Source organism: Labrus mixtus, chromosome 12, assembly GCF_963584025.1.
Source record: "Labrus mixtus chromosome 12, fLabMix1.1, whole genome shotgun sequence".
NCBI lineage: Eukaryota > Metazoa > Chordata > Actinopteri > Labriformes > Labridae > Labrus > Labrus mixtus.
The window spans coordinates 26953721-26975071 of record NC_083623.1 but is presented as its reverse complement, the minus strand read 5'-3'; the positions used below and the strand labels follow the sequence as shown (position 1 = coordinate 26975071).

Sequence of the window (21351 nt, the reverse complement as noted above, 5' to 3'; positions counted from 1 at the left end):
TGCAGTCATCTTGGGAAAATTTGCCACCCTTTATACATAAATAAATAAATAAATTGGCTTCATTGCATAAAGCATCTAATTCACAAACACTGGAGCTAACAGCCACGTACAGTTATAGTGAAAAGATACCGTCTGCTGGCTGCAGAACACATTCATATTATCATCCTTTCATGTTCTATCATGGTTTTATCAAATCAGTCTTGTCCTTTTCTTTGGTGTCATGGTTCAGTCACACATCTTTGAAAGACAGAAATTCCCTAAACCAAGTTGTTATTTGGTTGAGCAAACTGATTGGTGAGTCCACACGTCCCTGTATATGAGAGAGTTGCAGCAGCTTGATTTCAAACGATGATTCCCACCCTTTGCATAGTGACGTTCAGTGTCTCCTCTCTGGACAGGTTTTTAATTTCACGCGGCAGAAATAAGCGATATAAAAATAGCTTTGTTCCTGCTGCTGTCTCTGAACTGAACAAGCAGTAGCCATATTTGCACATTTATCATTTATTTACGTACATCCCAAACTTATTTTTACCCTGGCTGAAGATATTATTACTACTATTATTCATTTATTTACTTGTGTTTTTTAAAGGTTTATTATGGGGCTTTTTAAAGCCTTTATTTTTAGAGATAGGACAGTGGATAGAGTAATCAGGGAGAGAGAGAGAGAGTAGGAAATTACATGCGGGAAAGGAGCCACAGGTCAGATTTTAACCCGGGCCACCCACTTGGAGGGCACTAACCACTTGGCTACCGTTGCTGGTATTTGTGTTTATTTATTGATTTTGTTAGTTGAGACTTCTCTCTCCTTTATGCCCCTTTATGCACTTTTGTGTTTTTATCACATCAGTAGGTTTTAAATAGTTTACCTTCTCTCATGTGTTGTTTCTTGTTACATCTGTTTTATAATCTGTGTCATGATGGATTTCAATCTTGCTAGCTCCAAACAAATCGACCTATTAGTACAAATAAAGTCACCTGAACCTCTTATTCTGAACATTAATGTGAATGGTTACAACTTGTGTCTTTGTACTTTGACTTGTACATTTTTTAAACTAATTTTAACACCAGATAACTTTGATACTCTAGTTTCGGTGCGATGCTTTGGCTATACTTTAAGACTTTGACTTGAGTAATTTTCTTTAGTTAGTTAGTTATAGGTAACATATTCTCCTCCTTTTCAATCAGTGTAAATAAGTCTCAGAGCTCCTCAAAACATGTGTGTGAAGTTTCTTGTTCTAAATCCACTCTGATCCTGTATTTGATCATGTCTATAAACCCCTCTATTTCAGCCCTGCTCAGAACAGGCTGTTTCTGTGTCTGTACCTTTAAATATGTAAATGAGCTGTGTCTGACCACGCCCCCTCTCTGGAAGGGCTTGGGTGTACTCAGGCTTTCTCGCTCCATGTCCTATTGTTTACAGTGAGAAGGCAGACTCAGAGGGCAGAACAAACACCTAGCTGTGGGAGTGTCACCCACCTGGGGGAGGGGTTACTGCCCTTTGTGATGTCATGAAGGGAAAATCTCCAAACGGCCTGTTTGAGCACACATTTTCTAAAAAGTGGAGCAGGCAAAAGCTGGAGAGGATGAACTTTTCTCATCATTGTGAGTCTGTAGACAGACTAGAGACACATGTTAGTGTTAGAGAAACATGGTGAAGTGTATTCTACATAATATGTGATGTTTAAGTTACCTTCAAGTTTTATTTGAGGAACTTTTGCTCATTTTTGAATGTACACTATAATAAGGATGTTTTTCACAATTCCCCCTTGAGACCAAACAGGGTGTAAAAGTTGTTGAAACTATATGCAAGCAACTACATTGCACCAACATTTGTCTATATTATCGGAACATCTCACATTGTGACTGATGATTCTGAAATGCACGTTGTACTGACCTCCGACCCTCTGCCCCCCCCCTCTCTCTCTTTCAGGGATCTTATCTGCAACAGGGAATGGCTATGTCATTTATATGACTGTCAAACGCAAGACCAAGCTGAAGCCCCCTGAGCTCATGACTGTTAATCTAGCCATCTTCGACTTTGGAATATCAGGTACTGGTTTATGTCTACAGTTGCAATGGAGACCACTAAAAATCTTTTGTTTAGACAAAAACTACAACTTTATGGGGACATTGAAAAATGTTCCATTGGTGCCACCCTTGATTGGCCTCCTCTCTGAAAAGCCTGTCTTATTCCCCTGGTTGATTTAAAAATCAGACTAGAAAAGGACTGCTGTGATTGACCTTGGTGGATTGATTTATTGGTTTTTATAAAATATTGAAAGGATTAACCTTGTCGAATACCCTCAGTTGGCCCATAATCGTTTTTTCAAGGATCCAGGGATTATAAACTCAACATAATAACATTAAATGTATGAGAGAGACCATTTAATGTTATTATGTTAAGTTTATAATCCATTAAAGAAATAAACTTGTCTAAATCATCTATCCATCTGTCCATTATCTATACTGCTTTTCCCATTCCTGTTTTTGGGCTGGAGCGGATCCCAGCTGTCACTGGGGGAGATGCTGGTTACATCCTGGACTGGTCGCCAGTCAACCACAGAGCTGACATATAGAGACAGACAACCAGCCACACTCACAAAAACACCTACTGCCAATTAAGAGTCACCAGTTAACCTAACGAGCATGTCTTTGGACTGTGAGAGGAAGCCAGAGTATCTGGAGAAAACCCACGCATTGACGGGGATAACATGCAAACTCCACACAGAGAGGATCCTGTACGACTGGGATTCCATCCAGGAACCTCCTCCCCGAGGCAACAGGGCTAACCACTGCACCACCATGCAGCCAAGGAGCCAAGGAGAAAAAGCCTTAGTGCCAGATTTGAACCCTTAGTTTGAGCGCAGACGTCACCGATCCGTCACCGATCCCACCAAAGCAGAAACAATAAGTGTCATCCTTTCAAATCACTGGTGAATTGGACAATAGGAAAAAAACACAAATAACCCGGTGTGCTCAAACTGTGAGCTGATCATTTGATTAAAACAGGGTGACATGGGGGGTGGGTCAGTCCAAGACCTCTTTCAATCACTCTTCAATGGACAAAGTTACAACATGTCATAAAAGGAAACTGAATTTGTCAATGATTCGTTCATTTCGATGTCGAAAGCTTCCACTGGCTCTGCTGTGTCTAAGCTCCGGCAGTCCGGAGCCGTAGCATGGAGCATGGAGCAGCTATATACACGTGTACATATGCACATGTGTGTGATTACTTCATAAAAGTCTCACATTGGTGTCATGGGACCACTGAAGCCTGTCTGTGATAAAACGAAATCATTTCTCTTGCTTCTATTTAAAGGAATGATTAAAACAATAAAAACAACAGTAAAGCATACAACACGGTAATGATAAAAACAATAAAAACGACAGTAAAGCATACAAAACGGTAATAAAACATAATGATGAAAACAATAAAAACAACAGTAAAGCATACAACACGGTAATGATAAAAACAATAAAAACGACAGTAAAGCATAGAAAACGGTAATAAAACATAATGATAAAAACAATAAAAACGACAGTAAAGCATACAACACGGTAATAAAACGTAATGATAAAAACAATAAAAACGACAGTAAAGCATACAAAACGGTAATAAAACGTAATGATGAAAACAATAAAAACAACAGTAAAGCATACAACACGGTAATAAAACATAATGATAAAAACAATAAAAACAACAGTAAAGCATACAACACGGTAATAAAAACATAATGATAAAAACAACAGTAAAGCATACAACACAGTAATAAAACGTAATAATAAAAACAATAAAAACAACAGTGAAGCATACAAACAGTAATAATACATAATGATAAAAACAATAAAAACAACAGTAAAGAATACAACACGGTAATAAAACATAGTGATAAAAACAACAGTGAAGCATACAAAACAGTAATAATACATAATGATAAAAACAATAAAAACAACAGTAAAGCATACAACACGGTAATAAAACGTAATAATAAAAACAATAAAAACAGCAGTAAAGCATACAACACGGTAATAAAACATAATGATAAAAACAATAAAAACAACAGTAAAGCATACAACACGGTAATAAAAACATAATGATAAAAACAACAGTAAAGCATACAACACAGTAATAAAACGTAATAATAAAAACAATAAAAACAACAGTGAAGCATACAAACAGTAATAATACATAATGATAAAAACAATAAAAACAACAGTAAAGAATACAACACGGTAATAAAACATAATGATAAAAACAACAGTAAAGCATACAACACAGTAATAATACATAATGATAAAAACAATAAAAACAACAGTAAAGCATACAAAACGGTAATAAAACATAATGATAAAAACAGTAAAAACGACAGTAAAGCATACAACACGGTAGTAAAACGTAATGATAAAAACAATAACAACGACAGTAAAGCATACAAAACGGTAATAAAACGTAATGATTAAAACAATAAAAACAACAGTAAAGCATACAACACGGTAATGATAAAAACAATAAAAACGACAGTAAAGCATACAACACGGTAATAAAACATAATGATAAAAACAATAAAAATGACAGTAAAGCATACAACACGGTAGTAAAACGTAATGATAAAAACAATAACAACGACAGTAAAGCATACAAAACGGTAATAAAACATAATGATAAAAACAACAGTAAAGCATACAACACAGTAATAAAACATAATGATAAAAACAATAAAAACAACAGTAAAGCATACAAAACGGTAATAAAACATAATGATAAAAACAACAGTAAAGCATACAAAACGGTAATAAAACGTAATGATAAAAACAGTAAAAACGACAGTAAAGCATACAAAACGGTAATAAAACGTAATGATAAAAACAGTAAAAACGACAGTAAAGCATACAAAACGGTAATGATAAAAACAATAAAAACGACAGTAAAGCATACAACACGGTAATGATAAAAACAATAAAAACGACAGTAAAGCATAGAAAACGGTAATAAAACATAATGATAAAAACAATAAAAACGACAGTAAAGCATACAACACGGTAATAAAACGTAATGATAAAAACAATAAAAACGACAGTAAAGCATACAAAACGGTAATAAAACGTAATGATGAAAACAATAAAAACAACAGTAAAGCATACAACACGGTAATAAAACATAATGATAAAAACAATAAAAACAACAGTAAAGCATACAACACGGTAATAAAAACATAATGATAAAAACAACAGTAAAGCATACAACACAGTAATAAAACGTAATAATAAAAACAATAAAAACAACAGTGAAGCATACAAACAGTAATAATACATAATGATAAAAACAATAAAAACAACAGTAAAGAATACAACACGGTAATAAAACATAGTGATAAAAACAACAGTGAAGCATACAAAACAGTAATAATACATAATGATAAAAACAATAAAAACAACAGTAAAGCATACAACACGGTAATAAAACGTAATAATAAAAACAATAAAAACAGCAGTAAAGCATACAACACGGTAATAAAACATAATGATAAAAACAATAAAAACAACAGTAAAGCATACAACACGGTAATAAAAACATAATGATAAAAACAACAGTAAAGCATACAACACAGTAATAAAACGTAATAATAAAAACAATAAAAACAACAGTGAAGCATACAAACAGTAATAATACATAATGATAAAAACAATAAAAACAACAGTAAAGAATACAACACGGTAATAAAACATAATGATAAAAACAACAGTAAAGCATACAACACAGTAATAATACATAATGATAAAAACAATAAAAACAACAGTAAAGCATACAAAACGGTAATAAAACATAATGATAAAAACAGTAAAAACGACAGTAAAGCATACAACACGGTAGTAAAACGTAATGATAAAAACAATAACAACGACAGTAAAGCATACAAAACGGTAATAAAACGTAATGATTAAAACAATAAAAACAACAGTAAAGCATACAACACGGTAATGATAAAAACAATAAAAACGACAGTAAAGCATACAACACGGTAATAAAACATAATGATAAAAACAATAAAAATGACAGTAAAGCATACAACACGGTAGTAAAACGTAATGATAAAAACAATAACAACGACAGTAAAGCATACAAAACGGTAATAAAACATAATGATAAAAACAACAGTAAAGCATACAACACAGTAATAAAACATAATGATAAAAACAATAAAAACAACAGTAAAGCATACAAAACGGTAATAAAACATAATGATAAAAACAACAGTAAAGCATACAAAACGGTAATAAAACGTAATGATAAAAACAGTAAAAACGACAGTAAAGCATACAAAACGGTAATAAAACGTAATGATAAAAACAGTAAAAACGACAGTAAAGCATACAAAACGGTAATAAAACGTAATGATTAAAACAATAAAAACAACAGTAAAGCATACAACACGGTAATGATAAAAACAATAAAAACGACAGTAAAGCATACAACACGGTAATAAAACATAATGATAAAAACAATAAAAATGACAGTAAAGCATACAACACGGTAGTAAAACGTAATGATAAAAACAATAACAACGACAGTAAAGCATACAAAACGGTAATAAAACATAATGATAAAAACAACAGTAAAGCATACAACACAGTAATAAAACGTAATTATAAAAACAATAAAAACAACAGTAAAGAATACAACACGGTAATAAAACATAATGATAAAAACAACAGTAAAGCATACAACACAGTAATAATACATAATGATAAAAACAATAAAAACAACAGTAAAGCATACAAAACGGTAATAAAACATAATGATAAAAACAGTAAAAACGACAGTAAAGCATACAACACGGTAGTAAAACGTAATGATAAAAACAATAACAACGACAGTAAAGCATACAAAACGGTAATAAAACGTAATGATTAAAACAATAAAAACAACAGTAAAGCATACAACACGGTAATGATAAAAACAATAAAAACGACAGTAAAGCATACAACACGGTAATAAAACATAATGATAAAAACAATAAAAATGACAGTAAAGCATACAACACGGTAGTAAAACGTAATGATAAAAACAATAACAACGACAGTAAAGCATACAAAACGGTAATAAAACATAATGATAAAAACAACAGTAAAGCATACAACACAGTAATAAAACATAATGATAAAAACAATAAAAACAACAGTAAAGCATACAAAACGGTAATAAAACATAATGATAAAAACAACAGTAAAGCATACAAAACGGTAATAAAACGTAATGATAAAAACAGTAAAAACGACAGTAAAGCATACAAAACGGTAATAAAACGTAATGATAAAAACAGTAAAAACGACAGTAAAGCATACAAAACGGTAATAAAACGTAATGATTAAAACAATAAAAACAACAGTAAAGCATACAACACGGTAATGATAAAAACAATAAAAACGACAGTAAAGCATACAACACGGTAATAAAACATAATGATAAAAACAATAAAAATGACAGTAAAGCATACAACACGGTAGTAAAACGTAATGATAAAAACAATAACAACGACAGTAAAGCATACAAAACGGTAATAAAACATAATGATAAAAACAACAGTAAAGCATACAACACAGTAATAAAACGTAATTATAAAAACAATAAAAACAACAGTAAAGCATACAACACGGTAATAAAACATAATGATAAAAACAATAAAAACAACAGTAAAGCATACAACACGGTAATAAAACATAATGATAAAAACAATAAAAACAACAGTAAAGCATACAAAACAGTAATAAAACGTAATGATAAAAACAATAAAAACAACAGTAAAGCATACAACACGGTAATGATAAAAACAATAAAAACGACAGTAAAGCATACAACACGGTAATAAAACATAATGATAAAAACAATAAAAACAACAGTAAAGAATACAACACGGTAATAAAACATAATGATAAAAACAACAGTAAAGCATACAACACGGTAATAAAACATAATGATAAAAACAATAAAAACAACAGTAAAGCATACAAAACGGTAATAAAACGTAATGATAAAAACAATAAAAACAACAGTAAAGCATACAACACGGTAATAAAACATAATGATAAAAACAACAGTAAAGCATACGGTAATAAAACATAATGATAAAAACAACAGTAAAGCATACAACACGGTAATAAAATGTAATGATAAAAACAATAAAAACAACAGTAAAGCACATAACACGGTAATAAAACGTAATGATGAAAACAATAAAAACGACAGTAAAGCATAGAACACGGTAATAAAACATAATGATAAAAACAATAAAAACGACAGTAAAGCATACGAAACGGTAATAAAACGTAATGATAAAAACAATAAAAATGACAGTAAAGCATACAACACGGTAATAAAACGTGATGATGAAAACAATAAAAACAACAGTAAAGCATACAACATGGTAATAAAACATAATGATAAAAACAATAAAAACAACAGTAAAGAATACAACACAGTAATAAAACATAATGATAAAAACAACAGTAAAGCATACAACACAGTAATAAAACATAATGAGAAAAACAACAGTAAAGCATACAACACAGTAACAAAACATAATTATAAAAACAATAAAAACAACAGTAAAGCATACAACATGGTAATAAAACATAGTGATAAAAACAATAAAAACAACAGTAAAGCATACAACACGGTAATAAAACATAATGATAAAAACAATAAAAACAACAGTAAAGCATAGAACACGGTAATAAAACATAATGATGAAAATAATAAAAACAACAGTAAAGCATACAACACAGTAATAAAACTTAATAATAAAAACAATAAAAACAACAGTAAAGCATACAACACAGTAATAAAACATAATAATAAAAACAATAAAAACAACAGTAAAGCATACAAAACGGTAATAAAATGTAATGATAAAAACAATAAAAACGACAGTAAAGCATACAAAACGGTAATAAAACGTAATGATGAAAACAACAGTAAAGCATACAACACGGTAATAAAACGTAATTATAAAAACAATAAAAACAACAGTAAAGCATACAACACGGTAATAAAACGTAATGATAAAAACAATAAAAACGACAGTAAAGCATACAACACGGTAGTAAAACGTAATGATAAAAACAATAACAACGACAGTAAAGCATACAAAACGGTAATAAAACGTAATTATAAAAACAATAAAAACAACAGTAAAGCATACAACACGGTAATAAAACGTAATGATAAAAACAATAAAAACGACAGTAAAGCATACAACACGGTAGTAAAACGTAATGATAAAAACAATAACAACGACAGTAAAGCATACAAAACGGTAATAAAACATAATGATAAAAACAACAGTAAAGCATACAACACGGTAATAAAACGTAATGATAAAAACAATAAAAACGACAGTAAATCATACAAAACGGTAATAATACATAATGATAAAAACAATAAAAACAACAGTAAAGCATACAAAACGGTAATAAAACATAATGATAAAAACAATAAAAACAACAGTAAAGAATACAACACGGTAATAAAACATAATGATAAAAACAACAGTAAAGCATACAACACAGTAATAAAACATAATGATAAAAACAATAAAAACAACAGTAAAGCATACAACACAGTAATAAAACATAATGATAAAAACAACAGTAAAGCATACAACACAGTAATAAAACATAATGATAAAAACAATAAAAACAACAGTAAAGCATACAACACGGCAATAAAACATAATGATAAAAACAATAAAAACAACAGTAAAGTATACAACACAGTAACAAAACATAATTATAAAAACAATAAAAACAACAGTAAAGCATACAACATGGTAATAAAACATAATGATGAAAACAATAAAAACAACAGTAAAGCATACAACACGGTAATAAAACATAATGATAAAAACAATAAAAACAACAGTAAAGCATAGAACACGGTAATAAAACATAATGATGAAAATAATAAAAACAACAGTAAAGCATAAAACACAGTAATAAAACTTAATAATAAAAACAATAAAAACAACAGTAAAGCATACAACACAGTAATAAAACATAATAATAAAAACAATAAAAACAACAGTAAAGCATACAAAACGGTAATAAAACGTAATGATAAAAACAATAAAAACAACAGTAAAGCATAGAACACGGTAATAAAACATAATGATAAAAACAACAGTAAAGCATACAACACTTTAATAAAACGTAATGATAAAAACAATAAAAACAACAGTAAAGCATGCAAAACGGTAATAAAACATAATGATGAAAATAATAAAAACAACAGTAAAGCATACAACACGGTAATAAAACGTAATTATAAAAACAATAAAAACAACAGTAAAGCATACAACACGGTAATAAAACGTAATGATAAAAACAATAAAAACAACAGTAAAGCATACAAAACAGTAATAAAACGTAATGATAAAAACAATAAAAACAACAGTAAAGCATACAACACGGTAATGATAAAAACAATAAAAACGACAGTAAAGCATACAACACGGTAATAAAACATAATGATAAAAACAACAGTAAAGCATACAACACGGTAATAAAACGTAATGATAAAAACAATAAAAACAACAGTAAAGCATACAACACGGTAATGATAAAAACAATAAAAACGACAGTAAAGCATACAACACGGTAATAAAACATAATGATAAAAACAACAGTAAAGCATACAACACGGTAATAAAACATAATGATAAAAACAATAAAAACAACAGTAAAGCATACAACACGGTAATAAAACGTAATGATAAAAACAATAAAAACAACAGTAAAGCATACAAAACAGTAATAATACATAATAATAAAAACAATAAAAACAACAGTAAAGAATTCAACATGGTAATAAAACATAATGATAAAAACAACAGTAAAGCATACAACACGGTAATAAAACATAATGATAAAAACAATAAAAACAACAGTAAAGCATACAAAACGGTAATAAAACGTAATGATAAAAACAATAAAAACAACAGTAAAGCATACAACACGGTAATGATAAAAACAATAAAAACGACAGTAAAGCATACAACACGGTAATAAAACATAATGATAAAAACAACAGTAAAGCATACAACACGGTAATAAAACGTAATGACGAAAACAATAAAAATGACAGTAAAGCATACGAAACGGTAATAAAACGTAATGATAAAAACAATAAAAATGTCAGTAAAGCATACAACACGGTAATAAAACGTGATGATGAAAACAATAAAAACAACAGTAAAGCATACAACACGGTAATAAAACGTAACGATAAAAACAATGAAAACAACAGTAAAGCATTCAAAACGGTAATAAAACGTAATGATAAAAACAATAAAAACAACAGTAAAGCATACAACACGGTAATAAAACATAATAATAAAAACAATAAAAACAACAGTAAAGCATACAACACGGTAATAAAACATAATGATAAAAACAATAAAAACAACAGTAAAGCATACAACACGGCAATAAAACATAATGATAAAAACAATAAAAACAACAGTAAAGCATACAACACGGCAATAAAACATAATGATAAAAACAACAGTAAAGCATACAACACGGCAATAAAACATAATGATAAAAACAATAAAAACAACAGTAAAGCATACAACACGGCAATAAAACATAATGATAAAAACAACAGTAAAGCATACAACACGGCAATAAAACATAATGATAAAAACAATAAAAACAACAGTAAAGCATACAACACGGCAATAAAACATAATGATAAAAACAACAGTAAAGCATACAACACGGTAATAAAACATAATGATAAAAACAACAGTAAAGCATACAACACGGTAATAAAACGTAATGATAAAAACAATAAAAACAACAGTAAAGCATACAAAACAGTAATAATACATAATAATAAAAACAATAAAAACAACAGTAAAGAATACAACATGGTAATAAAACATAATGATAAAAACAACAGTAAAGCATACAACACGGTAATAAAACATAATGATAAAAACAATAAAAACAACAGTAAAGCATACAACACGGTAATGATAAAAACAATAAAAACGACAGTAAAGCATACAACACGGTAATAAAACATAATGATAAAAACAACAGTAAAGCATACAACACGGTAATTAAACATAATGATAAAAACAATAAAAACAACAGTAAAGCATACATCACGGTAATAAAACATAATGATAAAAACAATAAAAACAATAGTAAAGCATATAACACGGTAATAAAACGTAATGATGAAAACAATAAAAATGACAGTAAAGCATACGAAACGGTAATAAAACGTAATGATAAAAACAATAAAAATGTCAGTAAAGCATACAACACGGTAATAAAACGTGATGATGAAAACAATAAAAACAACAGTAAAGCATACAACACGGTAATAAAACGTAACGATAAAAACAATGAAAACAACAGTAAAGCATTCAAAACGGTAATAAAACGTAATGATAAAAACAATAAAAACAACAGTAAAGCATACAACACGGTAATAAAACATAATAATAAAAACAATAAAAACAACAGTAAAGCATACAACACGGTAATAAAAACATAATGATAAAAACAATGAAAACAACAGTAAAGCATTCAAAACGGTAATAAAACGTAATGATAAAAACAATAAAAACAACAGTAAAGCATACAACACGGTAATAAAACATAATAATAAAAACAATAAAAACAACAGTAAAGAATACAACACGGTAATAAAACATAATGATAAAAACAACAGTAAAGCATACAACACGGCAATAAAACATAATGATAAAAACAATAAAAACAACAGTAAAGCATACAACACGGCAATAAAACATAATGATAAAAACAACAGGAAAGCATACAACACGGTAATAAAACATAATGATAAAAACAACAGTAAAGCATACAACACGGTAATAAAACATAATGATAAAAACAATAAAAACAACAGTAAAGCATACAACACGGCAATAAAACATAATGATAAAAACAATAAAAACAACAGTAAAGTATACAACACAGTAACAAAACATAATTATAAAAACAATAAAAACAACAGTAAAGCATACAATATGGTAATAAAACATAATGATAAAAACAATAAAAACAACAGTAAAGCATACAACACGGTAATAAAACATAATGATAAAAACAATAAAAACAACAGTAAAGCATAGAACACGGTAATAAAACATAATGATGAAAATAATAAAAACAACAGTAAAGCATACAACACAGTAATAAAACATAATAATAAAAACAATAAAAACAACAGTAAAGCATACAAAACGGTAATAAAACGTAATGATAAAAACAATAAAAACAACAGTAAAGCATAGAACACAGTAATAAAACATAATGATAAAAACAACAGTAAAGCATACAACACTTTAATAAAACATAATGATAAAAACAATAAAAACAACAGTAAAGCATACAACACTTTAATAAAACATAATGATAAAAACAATAAAAACAACAGTAAAGCATACAACACTTTAATAAAACATAATGATAAAAACAATAAAAACAACAGTAAAGCATACAAAACGGTAATAAAACATAATGATGAAAATAATAAAAACAACAGTAAAGCATACAACACGGTAATAAAACGTAATTATAAAAACAATAAAAACAACAGTAAAGCATACAACACGGTAATAAAACATAATGATAAAAACAACAGTAAAGCATAGAACACAGTAATAAAACATAATGATAAAAACAACAGTAAAGCATACAACACTTTAATAAAACATAATGATAAAAACAATAAAAACAACAGTAAAGCATACAAAACGGTAATAAAACATAATGATAAAAACAATAAAAACAACAGTAAAGCATACAACACGGTAATAAAACGTAATGATAAAAACAATAAAAACAACAGTAAAGCATACAACACGGTAGTAAAACGTAATTATAAAAACAATAAAAACAACAGTAAAGCATATAACACGGTAATAAAACTTAATGATAAAAACAATAAAAACGACAGTAAATCATACAAAACGGTAATAAAACATAATGATAAAAACAATAAAAACAACAGTAAAGCATACAAAACGGTAATAAAACGTAATGATAAAAATAATAAAAACAACAGTAAAGCATACAACACGGTAATAAAAACATAATGATGAAAACAACAGTAAAGCATACAACACAGTAATAAAACGTAATGATAAAAACAATAAAAACAACAGTAAAGCATAGAACACAGTAATAAAACGTAATGATAAAATAATAAAAACAACAGTAAAGCATACAACACGGTAATAAAACGTAATGATAAAAACAACAGTAAAGCATACAACACAGTAATAAAACGTAATGATAAAAACAACAGTAAAGCATACAACACGGTAATAAAACGTAATGATAAAAACAATAAAAACAACAGTAAAGCATACAAAACGGTAATAAAACATAATGATAAAAACAATAAAAACAACAGTAAAGCATACAACACAGTAATAAAACGTAATTATAAAAACAATAAAAACAACAGTAAAGCATACAACACGGTAATAAAAACATAATGATAAAAACAACAGTAAAGCATACAACACAGTAATAAAACGTAATGATAAAAACAATAAAAACAACAGTAAAGCATACAAAATGGTAATAAAACATAATGATAAAAACAATAAAAACAACAGTAAAGCATACAACACAGTAATAAAACGTAATTATAAAAACAATAAAAACAACAGTAAAGCATACAACACAGTAATAAAACGTAATGATAAAAACAACAGTAAAGCATACAACACGGTAATAAAACGTAATGATAAAAACAATAAAAACAACAGTAAAGCATACAAAACGGTAATAAAACATAATGATAAAAACAATAAAAACAACAGTAAAGCATACAACACAGTAATAAAACGTAATTATAAAAACAATAAAAACAACAGTAAAGCATACAACACGGTAATAAAAACATAATGATAAAAACAACAGTAAAGCATACAACACAGTAATAAAACGTAATGATAAAAACAATAAAAACAACAGTAAAGCATACAAAATGGTAATAAAACATAATGATAAAAACAATAAAAACAACAGTAAAGCATACAACACAGTAATAAAACGTAATTATAAAAACAATAAAAACAACAGTAAAGCATACAACACGGTAATAAAATGTAATTATGAAAACAATAAAAACAACAGTAAAGCATACAACACAGTAATAAAACTTAATTATAAAAACAATAAAAACAACAGTAAAGCATACAACACAGTAATAATACTTAAGCGTATCCCATTCATAACCCCTGAACTGTGCATGTAAACACACTGACTGCTCTGCTTCACAATAAGTGTAAGAGTGTAAACCAACAGACTTTTCTAGTCTGACTACTCAAAGAGCTTTAACACCGCAGCTCACACCTACACATTCACACACTGATGGTAGAGGCTGCTGGGTAAAGAGTCCATCAGTTTTAACTTATCCATACGTACGCCGTGCCGCTGAAGCAACTTGGGGTTAAGTGTCTCGTCCAAGGACACATCAGACAGACTATGGATCAGACCACTAAGCCATAGAAATTGCTTCAATTCAGTGAATGTACACACATTTCTCTGGGCATCGCTTTATCCTACTACTATAATACACCTGAGCACACCCAAGCATGCTCACTTATTGACTTTCACAGGAGATACCAAATGGGGATATGAATCATGTTGACACTTTGTGGGAATATGTGCCTTCATGTCCTTTTAAACACAGTATGTGCTGCTAGAACAAGAATATGTCAAGGTTCTTGCACGGCATGAGATAATATGAGTGACACTACTACACTCCAATGTTTTATCACCAGCCCCATAATATAACCCATCAACCAATCAAGAGTAAAATTATTGCAGACATAATTTATTAGAGCTTCACATGGAATGTGATTTCATGTTCTTCACTGTGGTTAGCCAATGATCGACTTCTATGTTGATGTGTGTTAACAGACACAGCAGTCACTGCAGTAAATCAACAGTCACCACAGATGATTTGACAGCCGTCCCTTCTACCAAATCAGATTTCTTTTCATTGTGGACTGCAGTTTGTTTGGAGTCTATTAAGCCTTTATGAATTAAATGAATGTGAATAACAGTGTTCCAGCGTGTTAAACACTGGTAAGATGAGACAACAGAATGTCTTGTTCTTTCAGCTCTTCCCAACATAATGTGAGTAAAACTTCAAAGTCATGAGACACAGAGGTCAGGAGGTCTTTCAAGGTCAACAAATGTTCTAGATTAAGATGTTCCCCCTAGAGCAGGGGTGGGCAAACTTTTTGACTCGCGGGCCACAATGGGTTATAAAATTTGACAGAGGGGCCGGGCCAGGAACAGATGGATGGAGTGTTTGTGTGAACTAATATAAATGACATGTAAAAGCCATTACATGAAAGGATTTGGCCTTTAACAGGTAGCAAAGCATGAATATGCGAGGCTCATTGTACAAATTGATTTCCAAATGCATTCATTTAATTAATTTAAATTTTAATAAACACAGTAGAGAAACTCACGTTCAGTTTCAGTGGGAACAGTGTTGTTGATCTCCCTTTTTTGCCAGTGCATTAAAGTCTGGAGAAAGCCAGTTCTTGTCGCTTAGCTCAGGAAATTTGTCGGATTTCCCCATTAACTCCAAAAATGCGCTGATCTCCTCTTTCAGCTGCCACACTCGTTGAAACACTTTGCCCAAACTTAACCAGCGGACACGAGAGTGGTACAGTAAGTCCTGATGATCCACATCAGTTTCCTCCAGGAACATAATAAAGTGACGATGCTGAAGTCCCCTTGCTCGTATCAAGTTAACAAGTTTTACAACTGGATTCACGACATGATTAAGCTGCAATACAGACTTACACAGAGATTCCTGATGGATGATGCAGTGAAGGAAAATAACATCCTGGTCAGGGTTTTCCTCTTTCACTTTATCCTGGATTCTTTTCAGCAGCCCAACATGTTTTCCAGTTAAATTTGGTGATCCATCCGTTGTGACATTGGCAAGTTTACTCCAAGGTAGCTTCATTCTCTCGATGACAGCATGACCTGGTTATACAAGTCCTCTCCTCGCGTTTTTCCGTTCAGGGACTCCATGGTCAAAAACTCCTCCGTTATCTCATAACTGTCATTAATCCCTCGGATAAAAATTAGGAGCTGAGCAGTGTCTTTTACGTCATTACTTTCATCCAGCGCTAGTGAATATAACTTAAAGGACTCAGCCTTTTTGTTTTATTCGCTGGCTATATCTTCGTCAATCAGTTCCACACAGCGAGTCACAGTCCTGCGTGATAAACTGATTTTTTCAAACTGGCCTTGGCTCTCTGGACTCAAGAGACCTGCTGTCTCTACCATGCATTCTTTTAAAAACATGCCTTCGGAGAAAGGCTTGCTAGCCTTTGCTAATTTGAATCCCAGAAAAAAACTTGCCTTGGTAGTTGACTCTTGAATCGCAGTTTGTTGGTGAAAAAAATGTTGCTGAGTCTGTAAATTATCCTTCAACCTCTGAGCCGCAGCCGTACGTTCTTGCGTGGACTGCTTGCTAGCGTAGTTAGCATGCTTCGTAGCAAAGTGACGGCTGATATTGTACTCTTTGAAAACTGCGACAGTTTCTTGGCATATCAGGCATACAGCCTTTGATCGGACTTCAGTGAAAAAATATTTAGTTGTCCACTCCGTATTAAACACTCGGCATTCACTGTCCACTTTTCTTTTCTTTGGTCCGCTCATTTTTACAGAAGGGCTCATACGGGTTCATAGGGCACAGCGAAAAAGTGAAGAAGGGAATAATACACCACACTCTGAAGTGCGCCATCTATTGGGGAAATGCGGGCATTACAGGGGAAAACGAACGAGGTTTAATTATAATAAAATTTTATTTAATAATAATATAATTTGGACAAGTTCGGCGGGCCGGATTAAAAAGCCCAACGGGCTTAGTTTGCCCATGCCTGCCCTAGAGGAACGAGGATAAAATTCAGAAAAAAACAAAAAATCAACAAAGATGAACTCTCATGATGTTTTAACACCAGTTAGCTCAGATTAGTGTAGGATCTGACCTGCACCCGCCCTGCAGTCCTATGTCTAAAGTGAAACAGTGCAGGCTCTATCAAACCATGTGTTCGCCCTGTAGCTACTTGTGCAAATTCCTGGCTCGCAATGTGTGAAACTGTTTCCTCAAGTTTCTTTCTTGCAGCTTTGGCATAAGTGTCTGACTTTTATTTTGTGCTTTTGCAATTCTATAAAGCGTGTGCCATGATGAGAGAGGGGCCGGAGAATTTGTACCTAGACGAATGAATTTGAGCACTTTTATCCCTAATGGACACTTTAGAAATATAATTTTCAATACCTGACTGTAACTGTTTCATTTGATTTTAATTGCTGACTTATCATTGCAGTAATGTCAAGCTTTTACATTATTTTAGTGTATATATTTTATTGTTCTTATTGCTCGTTTATTGATTTTATTTTCTGTGGGAGCTGCATATTACAGCCGAGAGAATCACTCCCATGATTCCCCGCCAGCCTCGACGTCATTGTTTTGATTGAGAGCCCCCTGGTGGTGATGTTTACATATGCGTTTTAGGGACTATAAAGGGCTCACTCACTAGGTAATCCGTACCGTGCCTAAGAGCACTTCACCCCTAAAGTCCAATTTGTTTCACTATAGTGTGAGTGCTCCGATCCGTGGTCAAGCACGGTAAACTTCCTTGTCCACACTTTGAAGAGGTGTGCTTCAGCACAGTACAGTTCATGCGCGAGCATTAGCAGAGAGACACAATCAATCAATCAATCAATCAATCAATTTTTATTTGTATAGCGTCAACTCATAACAAGTGTTATCTCGAGACACTTTACAAAAGAGCATGTAAAAAGACCTTACTCATTGTTATGTTACAAAAAGCAGGTAAAAGACCTTACTTATTGTTGTGTTACAAAAAGCAGGTAAAAGACCTTACTCATTGTTATGTTACAAAAAGCAGGTAAAAGACCTTACTCATTGTTATGTTACAAAAAGCAGGTAAAAGACCTTACTCATTGTTATGTTACAAAAAGCAGGTAAAAGACCTTACTTATTGTTGTGTTACAAAAAGCAGGTAAAAGACCTTACTTATTGCTATATTACAAAGATCCGGCCTATCCATCATGAGCACTTTAGCAAAGCAGCAAAAGTTACAGTGGTAAGAAAAAAACTGCCTTATTAAAAGGCAGAAATCTTCGGCCGGATCCCCGGCTCATGACGAAACAGTCTTCACAGGCCTAGACTTCGCCGGGCTTGGAAAGGGATAGGGGGAGAGATGGGATAAGATGCAGGAAGAGGGATAGAGAGCAAGGGGGTGGGGGGAGGTAGACCGTCCATCAGCAATCCGGTGGTTGTTCTGGCAGGCCGTCAACCAACGATCTCAAAGAGCCTAGGAGAGCTCAAGAGCTCCCAGGAAAGTAAGTGGTTAGTGACTGAGATTTATAGATAGATACATGCAGTAATATGATGTACTGTATATGCACAGAGAGAGAGAGAGAGAGAGAGAGAGAGAGAGAGGAGCTCAGGGTGCCAGTTCCCCCAGTAGTCTAAGCCTATAGCAGCATAACTAAGAGCTGGTCTACACCAGCACCAGCCCTAACTATAAGATTTATCAAAAAGGAAAGTTTTAAGTCTAATCTTAAAAATACAGACTGTGTCTGCCTCCCGGACCCCGGCTGGAAGGCGGTTCCAGAGGAGAGGAGCCCGATAACTGAAGGCTTTACCCCCCATAGTACACTTGTAGGTACTACAGACTCAACGAGGAGTCTTATCGAGAAATCTTTATTGTGTCCCAATCCTCTCATGAGTTACAATAATCACCTTTTTTTTTAAATATTAGAGACAGAGGGCTGTAATGTGTGTAAGTGTTCATGAAGGAAGCCTTTTCTCAAACCTGAACATCTTGGACAGAGTCCTAGATAAATCTCCCTTTGGGGATAATAAAGTATATCTTATCTTATTATCTTAATATCATCAGAGCACTGTACACTAGACTTTATTTTTGTTTAAACCCTTCAAAGAGAAGCAGTTTATTACAATTACTTTAATACTTCTACACATTTTTATTTTATAAACCTAATTACATGATATTTGAGACATTATGAAACTCCACTCGTGATTACATTTTGTCCTTGCATAATACCTGCTGTCATCCCCGGAGCTGTAATCCTCACTAATCCACCCTTTAAGCATTCTGTGAGGCTGACAAGGACACAGCGTCTTGATCCTCACCACAGAAATAATGAATGAAACAGAAGTCCTTTCTTACCTTTTCCTAAGCTGGCTGGTATATCTTAAATCATTTTTTCAGCTCACTGGTCATTTTAAAATCGCCCTGCAAGGGTGAAAGATGGGGCAGAGAATAACCCCCTCATGTCGGGAAGTTTACTTAACAAGCAAGACCAGACACTCCAAGGATCAACAAAGGTCAAATACATTAACATTATGAATATTCTCCATTATTGGAAGTGTTTCTGGCCCTGTGAGAACTAAAAATGACGAGGTCATTCAGCTGATTGATTCAATGTGTGTACATGTAACACTCTGCTCTGGAGCAATCACTCTCTACTTCCTGGATACTCGTGGTTTTAAACCAGTTTTATTTTTTTAACTAAGTCAATTGTTATTTAATTGGATGCCCTGAAAGAAAGGGGAACCAGCCTGGGTTGCACTTCTAGTGGCAAGACACTTTTGTGAGGGAACAAAAGAACAGACTTCTCGTCATCCTGACATCACAGATTGTGTTAACTTCATTTGAATATTCCTGCCTTTTAATTTTTAGTAACACATCATACTTTGTAAAGTGACTTTATACCTGCCCCAGATAAATGTTTACTGCCCAGAACACTGACAGTGGGTGCATCCGGATTGCAAAGTGCCTACACAATCTTTCAGAAGTCAGTCTCTACTATCTGTGTGTATACTTTTAGTATCTTCTGTTCACTAGGCGCTCACAGTAGACAGATATTTATTCATACTTCTGATTCATTCAGTGTGGAAGTGGCGTCATTTGAAAGGTGCATCCATCCTCGTTTTTTGTTTGTTTTGAGAGAGTAATGCACATATACAGTCAGGTAAACAAAAAACAGTATCACAATGTAAATCAAGTAAAAGGCAGATTAAATAACTAAATAACATACAGTAGGCTACATAAAAGAAAGAACAAATGAAAGACAGTAATATACAGAATATAAAGTAAACCAATAAAGACGCATTTAAATAGTGAAATCATTATTTAAATAGAGGGGGAAAGGTTTTATAATGTTGTTAATTTAAAGTAGTGATTTCAGTCGGGACTTTAACTCTAGATTAAAAATGGA

The 21351-nt window shown here is 31.7% G+C and overlaps 1 protein-coding gene across 1 annotated transcript in view; it reads left to right on the top strand.

Moving 5' to 3' along the window:
* opn5 (opsin 5) overlaps positions 1–21351 on the top strand; it is a 68878-nt gene that overhangs the window by 32298 nt on the left and 15229 nt on the right. The window contains exon 3 of the mRNA XM_061051377.1: positions 1931–2050. Within this exon, the coding sequence (XP_060907360.1) occupies positions 1931–2050 (120 nt within the window). The remainder of the gene's footprint in view (positions 1–1930; positions 2051–21351) is intronic.